The sequence below is a fragment of the Dryas octopetala genome, chromosome 1 (genome assembly GCF_963921425.1).
Source record: "Dryas octopetala chromosome 1, drDryOcto1.1, whole genome shotgun sequence".
NCBI lineage: Eukaryota > Viridiplantae > Streptophyta > Magnoliopsida > Rosales > Rosaceae > Dryas > Dryas octopetala.
Window position 1 is genome coordinate 4,441,539 of NC_141366.1, and position 7,403 is coordinate 4,448,941.

The following is a 7,403-nucleotide window of genomic DNA, read 5'->3' on the forward strand; positions in this document are numbered from 1 at the left end:
AGAACCTAAACTCATAATATAACTGGACGAAATACTTCACTTTTTAATTCAAATCACTCATCATTTCTATGTTTAAGTTTGCAAACTCAAATCACAACACAAATAGAAATGTAGAAAACTTGGTGAAATTAATTAAATATAACCTTTTTGTCATGTTAGATAGTTAAAGCAGTATAAAACTCCCAACAACGGTCAGATTTCATCCAATTAGTTGTGAAAGCAACAATTAATTTCAGTACAGCAAGGAGCTGAAAACTCATCATCTAGATGATCGATCAGCCTGCAATACAACCCTTCACATCAAGCATTTGTCACACCTACACCTGCAAATGCATACACAGTGCAAGGACAAACTCAATACAAGAAAATGCATATGAAAAGAGGCCACACAAACATAAGGCCCCAAGAGCACAGGCATCTCAAGGAACTGAGATACATGTTTGGCAGAGTCCAAACCATTGTTTCAATGCAAAACATATTCCAGCGACAATGTCTAAATAAAAATATAAAAAAAATTTGTGTTTTAAAGGGAAGTCAGGGAAGAAAGCAGCAAACAATTGGTTGGAAGTCAAAACAAAAGAGTAAAAGCTGACATGCAAAAAGAATATCAAATTGAACAGGGAAAGAGATCAAACCCTTCAAAGTACCAAGGCACTGTACTTGATTTATAATAGTACATGCACAAACAAAACCACAGTAAAACAAAAACAAAATCTGTCAAGAGACAAAAATTAAACAAGTATACGTACCTGCAGGATTCCAGACCCCAAAAGTTACGGGAGTTTGACCCTACATTTGGCTGCTGAGAGCAAGACCAGTTATGAGTCAGTCCCATCCTTGAGTACAAGGCCACAAAACCATATAGCCCTCAATTTCTCCATCTGAGCATTTCCCCACCCATACAAAGCTGTCATTTTGCATTATTACATGCCAAATGTTCTGTTATACAGATCGCCAGAACTGGGCATCCGAAACTTTGACTCTTCATAACCAGAATAAAACTTATTGAATCCCAGTCTCTCATTTCTCAGGAGCTCAGCCATACCTAGAGTGTTTCCACCTTGAACCTCGTTCCACCCATCCCAGTGGCCATTTGACATGAGCCGGTTTCGAGACTGTTGGAGGGACAGTTGAGCATAAGGGGATAGATTTGTAGCCTGTGATTGATCCAAAAGCCTTGAAGAAATTCCATAAGAATCATTGGCATGAGAAAAACTATCTCCAAAATCAGGATATCTAAGGTTTTGTTGTGGGGAGAGTGATCTTTGCATCAACAGTTGAAGCCTTGCATCATTTTCAAAGGCACTTAACTGTGAAGGGAAGTTTGATCTCATTTCTAAGCCTGGGTTGTTAATCCCACCTTGCAGCCTCCCTTTACCAACTGCCAATATAGCAGGATCCATAAACTCAATATCCGCAGAGCTACCAATATTACCAGTAGCCTGAGGTTGATATGCATTTCTCAACAAAGAGGAGGTATCATGCAAACGATTCCCTGAGAAGCAGATAAAATATTAGTAATTGAACATGATCAAGAAAATGCACTAGTAAAAGTCATTAAAAGGTATTGTATATAACCAACCAGTTAAAGGGTCAAAATCCTGGTCCACTCTCTCATGAGAAGTAAACCCTGGGGGTGGTGCCCTGCTTGGCACAGAGAATCCAGGAGGAGCTGAAATTTGAGCTCTTGAAGCTGCTGAAAGATTTTTAGTAAAGAAAAGGTCAGAAATCAAACTATGCTGGAAAATCAACAGTGAGCAGCAGATAAAACAAAGTGAAACCCATTTGAAAACTCATACTACTTATAACCAAAGAAGCGACATCACAACAACAGCAGTCAGCACAGACCAATGATGAAACCCAATTTCAAATTGGCAAGACACAGACCATTGTACAAATTGTTTGTAGTTCAACAAAATACCAGAAAAAAAACAAAAAAAGAACAATTAGTTACAATCACGAAAGAATAAACATCAAGAGAAAATTCCTAATACTGGCAAACAAATGCTTAAAATCATATAAAGCATAGAATGAGTAAAGAGAAACACCAAAAGAAGACTGCAAATATGTGATATCAGACAGAAGACTAGAGAGTGATAAATCCAGGCAGGACTCACCAGAAAGCTTGTTTGAAGAGAAAGCTAAATGATTGCTGGCATGATTATCAGATTCTTCGAAAGTACTGGATGAGAAACCATTGCCAATTCCAAGATTATCCAAACATAAGTCTCTGTTTTCAGAAAACCCATGTTGGAATGATTGGTTCTTCGACAACTGCCCAATGACATTCAGAGATGAATGTACATCAAATGCTTGATTTTTAGACTCCTCCTGTCTTGCAAAAGAGAATCGGGACTGATTGTTATTTTGTACTTTCCAAGAACTTGACATTTTGAGAGGTCCAGACTGTCTATCAGTATCACCCAATAACTTGGATAAATTCTGAGGTGATGTTATTGAGTCATCCCACGTGTCAAAGTCCATTGACAATATATTTGAGATTATGCTGCTCTCTCCCTTGTCAACAGCAGGACTGAAATCAGCATTAGAGGCATCACCAAGGAATCTTCCAGTATGCTTCCCTGTGCCTTCATTTGGAAGCAGAAAGGAATGCTCCAAGGACCTCTCTGAACCAGAAGAGTTGCTTACCAAGTTTTCAGAGTAACCATTAGATGTTAATGAGACACCAGTCGCAGATAGAAGTGAACTGTCCCTAATTTTATTATCTACAAATAGAGAATCAGCATTTGAATAAACTGCACCATAAGCTTCGCTATGCAGCAAAGGAGACCTAGAGTTATTTGAAACATGGACTCCATTAGCCAAAGTAGGCAAATACGTTGACCGACTCACTTCCGGATCCTTGAGTCTTTGGTTGTCAAAAGATTGTACATCTTCTTCCACCTCGGAAGATGCACTTGGTACTAGTTGTGTTTGTGACTCTGATATCCAGTTGCATTGTTCTCTTGTATCGCACACACCATTGACAGCTGTGACAGCTTTCTCAGCTGCAGTTGGAGGTTCTCTAGACTGCTCAGCAAAATATTGTTGTAACCCTTGGCCCCGAGGTGAGTTAACAAACGAGTGATCAGAAAGTGAACAATTAGATCTGACCACACCAGAATGTTCAACCCTGGCATTTCTATCAATGTTCATTAAAGACATATCAGAGCACAAGTTTTGGATCACTTCTTCAGTAGCAACAATGTCTTCTTTTTCATGACTGGAACTGTATAGCTGCGTATTATGGTTGGTGGCGTTGCTAGTGTTTGGCTGCATACTGCTGCCTCTATCATTGTCTTTAAATGCCGGTGGACAAGATAACAGGCTGCTCACATTAACAGAAGTGAGAGCTTCATCGGGTGCAGCAGGTTTGTCAGACAGATCACTTTGACAATCCACACTACTATGCTGTTTCACAATCCTCAATGATTCTGTTTTGCCTTTAGCATGCACAAACTGACTTTCTTCATTCAGTGTTGACCTCTTTCCTGCATCACTATGCAATATAGAAGCTGGAGCAGGGGCTACAGCTGATGAAGAGCATGGCAATGTGCAACTGACTGCATCAGGTTTCTGTTTAGAATGTCCATTTGAACATATTACATGTGAAGCTGGTGGTTGACAATACGAACCACGTGTTCCCCTGAGCAACGAACATTCAGTATTTTTAGTATTCATTACAATCATAATCCGTGTAAAGACCAAAAATGGATAACCAAATACCATGAGGCTGCAGCTGGAAGAGCAATAGATCTACCAGAGCTTCCATTTGGAGGAGAACCTCTAATAAGGCTTCCAGTATTCTGCAATATAAAAAAACGAAAAACAAAATCAAAACAAGAATATATGCCTCAAAAACAGCACAACTGATATTCAGCTAAACATTGAAAGAATAATTATCCACAACCTTAACTTGGAACCCTATATCACAACTCTGCAACTTGATAGTTACATCTAAATAAAGAAAAGTTTAACTTCCATTTTAGATTATTCCCTCAGAATTTTAATCAAATACACCTAAACTATCAAGGCAAAACAAGAACGCAAATAAAAAACAATAGCATCCAGCTCATTCTTACAGTTCCATAACTTTGTAGTAAATATATGACACTTACACTTGAACCATTTTTAATAATAGGTCCTCCAGCAGAAGCAGAACTGCTGTTACAATAATCATCTAGTGGCAGAGGCAACACACTCCCTGAACGTCGTTGCATACTGTGTGCAGCACCGGTAATTTGTTGTACTCTACTCCTTTAAACCATTATGCAAGTTAATTAATCATCCAATGAAAACACTACCAGAAGTTACAAAAAGCCCAAAGCAATGACAAGTATATTAAAGTTACACAAAAATCTCCATTAAATCTTTTTAACCTTCATCTCCACAAACACCTCTCATCAACAATCATAAAGGAATTACATGAAGTCACAATAAATACCTTTTCCGAAGCCTCCAACCATCAACAGGACAAGTAACAGTATAGCACACTTATCATTTAACAAAATATTGGCCAGGATAGAGAACTAAATACCTAGTGTATGCAGATATTATTTCATCTTTAGTGAAACTATCTTCCTGACATCCAACCTCATGCAGATACAAACAATCTGGATTGGTGCAAGGCTGGAAACAACAAAAAGTCAATACTCAACTAGATTCTTTCGGATCTACAAGATAGAGCATTTCATCAAACCAGATAGACCATGTAATGATCCATACCACATTTCTCAGCCATGCATGACAATACTTTGTAGTCCCAAAGCAAGCCCTGAAACATACACCTAAAAGATTATGATGCTGACAACTCTACGTTGCAAAATCATGCAATTTGTTAAATGAGAGATCTCAAATAGCTGTAAAATGCACGTACCTCAAAGATTTACCCTCCAAGACAAACCCATGTACATTTTGAATACATCGAACCGCTTCCTCCTCTTTGGAGTAAGTAATATATCTGAGTACAAAGAAACATATGAAACCAGCATCAAACACACAAAGGCCATCAGAATTTGGCATTAAACTCAAATGCCAAATTCAGGTCCTAAAATTAAGAAACTAAATTCAAGTATTACAAGGATTAAATCAAAAGACACTTGGTGAATGTAAATAACATCAAGAGAAAATAACACTGAAAAAACGTAAACTAAACATAGACTTCAATTACATGTGAACTTATAAGCTAATTTGAAAATTTAAAGGAACCCAGTTGTATAAACAATAATCTCTCTCTACAACACACAGAAATGATTTATAATAAATAAAGAAAACAATTCTTTATGGATCAGAAATAATTTAGTACCAGAAAAGATAAAAAACAGGGGTTTACTTACACACTACACGTATTGTTTGGAAATTGCTGAATGACACCAGCTGCTGTCCGAGACATAGAAACTTTTAGAACCTTTCCATACTGACCAAAATATTCTCTACGCTGCAGAAGCTGCATAAGAGATGTCTAAAAAAAATAAGCCTCTAAAACACAAAGATGCACCAAAGCACTAATATGACCGACAAATATATATTTATAGAGACAGAGAGAGAGAGAGGGGAAGAGAGAGACTACATCTTCATCCGCCAAATTAAGAGGCAGCCCAACTATGTAAACAAGGTTCCGTTGAATCACTCGCACACTGCTGAGCTGCTTCCGTCCATCAGACGATTTAACCTTGGACTTCTGAGACTTCATTTTTCTCTCGGTATGGATTTCAGCCACCAATCTGTTGGGGGGGGGGGGGGGGGATTAAATAATAAGGCATAAACAAAGCAGAGACAGGTTCTACTTACTAAACTAAGGAGTGATGCTGTATTCTATCTGATGCTAAAAGAATTATGATTCACAGAATAACAACCTCTCACACTTTGCAGCCGTCCCTACAATCTTTTCCTTGTCATAAGGGGCACGACATGCAGGACATCGCCCCTCTGTCTCATCCTTCTCAGCCATGTCCATTATGTGGTGCCAACACCAAACACATATCTGTGATAAAAGTACAGAATTCAGAATTAGGAAGTTCAGAGAATACAATTCATCCATAAGTTATAAGTTGCATGGCTTCAATCACTGAGAAGGATAAGAGTTTAGTGTCCCATACCTCATAACCGCACTTGCATGGCTTCAATTGCTGATCTGTCAAATCCATCTCTTCAGCGCAAAGAGGACAAGTCTTTTCTCCCTGGTCACTCATGATTACCCTAAAAAGTCCAAAAAAGTGCAGTGCACAAAACTCAATGCAAGTACACTCGAGCCAAAATTAATCTTAATGGTTATGTGCATATACATAAGAAGCAAGAAAGACATTTGAAATTGCAAATAAAATCCAAATTCTTAACTTACTACCAAACATGCAATAAAATATGCTTGATGTCAACTTCTCACTAGGCTCATTTTGGTAACACACGTATCATTTCATCATGAAACTAACAGTGGGAAAGCTTTCACTCAAATGAGCCTAAGATAAGAAATTGACATAAAACTTACAATTCAAAATTTATTTTCATTTCCTACTTTTCCCATAAACCGCGCATAAAAGGAGAAGGAGAAGATGTAGTAGCTGAAGGTCAGCTATATGCATTATTTTAACATGCAATTGAATATGAATAGCAAGTCTAGTCACATCTTAGAAACAGATTCACTCACTTCTCACTCTATTTATCCACAATCAAGTTACGGGGATACCCGCATACAAATAACAATTGTTAAAATAAAATCAAAGAATGGCAAAACCCTAGAAAAATCCCAATGGAAATAAGAAAGTACGAAGAGATAAAGCTTGCAGCAGTCTGCAAAAACCCCAAAGTGAAACCCTAAAAGCCCAATTAAATCAAAATGCGCCATTTGTACATGAACAAATCCAAAATTCAAAATCATCCCGGAAATACAAAATAGATCAAAATCGAAGACAAGGCAGATCAAAATCAAGCATCAATATCAACAATAAATAAACAAAATAAATAAATAAAAAACATAATAATTATCAAAATTAAAGTAAAAATCCGTAATAAAAAACCTAATCGGAATCGTTGACATGCAACACACAGAACCTAAGGCGAAGATGTAAATGGAGGTCGATCAGACGGTATTAGCTTCCAACTAATTGAACACATAAAATGATTTAAAACAATTAAAAAAGCAACAATTTTTATGAAAAATAAAATAAAAGAAACGAATTAGGGATCTGAGAGATGAAAGAGAATGATCGAGAGAATGATCGGACGGAAAAATTAGGGTTAGGGAAGAGAGCAGAGGAGACTTACAGTCGGGGATCGAGAAGAGGACGAATCTGTGAGGATGAGATTGTGTGAGAATCGCAACGCAGCGAAGAGAGAGAAGAGAGAGAAAGAGAGAGGGAGAGAGAGCCACAATAAGAGGGTGCTTTTTAAGAGAGATGGAGAGAGAG

The 7,403-nt window shown here is 37.7% G+C and overlaps 1 protein-coding gene across 4 annotated transcripts; it reads right to left on the reverse strand.

The window, feature by feature from the left end:
• Positions 1 to 19: 19 nt before the first annotated feature.
• On the reverse strand, positions 20 to 7,403 carry LOC147296716 (uncharacterized). Of its 4 annotated transcripts, none has more exons than XM_086247401.1 (14): positions 7,261 to 7,403; positions 6,099 to 6,198; positions 5,856 to 5,983; positions 5,570 to 5,723; positions 5,337 to 5,461; positions 4,877 to 4,960; positions 4,726 to 4,774; positions 4,538 to 4,629; positions 4,119 to 4,251; positions 3,727 to 3,806; positions 2,118 to 3,646; positions 1,583 to 1,696; positions 750 to 1,495; positions 20 to 323 (listed from the first exon to the last, which is right to left on the reverse strand). In XM_086247401.1, the coding sequence occupies exons 2-13, from the start codon at positions 6,189 to 6,191 to the stop codon at positions 924 to 926; spliced, it is 3,153 nt and encodes a 1,050-aa protein (XP_086103527.1). In that variant the 5' UTR covers positions 6,192 to 6,198; positions 7,261 to 7,403; the 3' UTR covers positions 20 to 323; positions 750 to 923. The 4 variants fall into 4 exon arrangements, with proteins under 4 accessions (XP_086103527.1, XP_086103543.1, XP_086103535.1 ...); XM_086247417.1 differs by having other exon boundaries at positions 5,337 to 5,446; positions 7,261 to 7,402; XM_086247409.1 differs by having other exon boundaries at positions 4,119 to 4,257; positions 5,337 to 5,446; positions 7,261 to 7,402.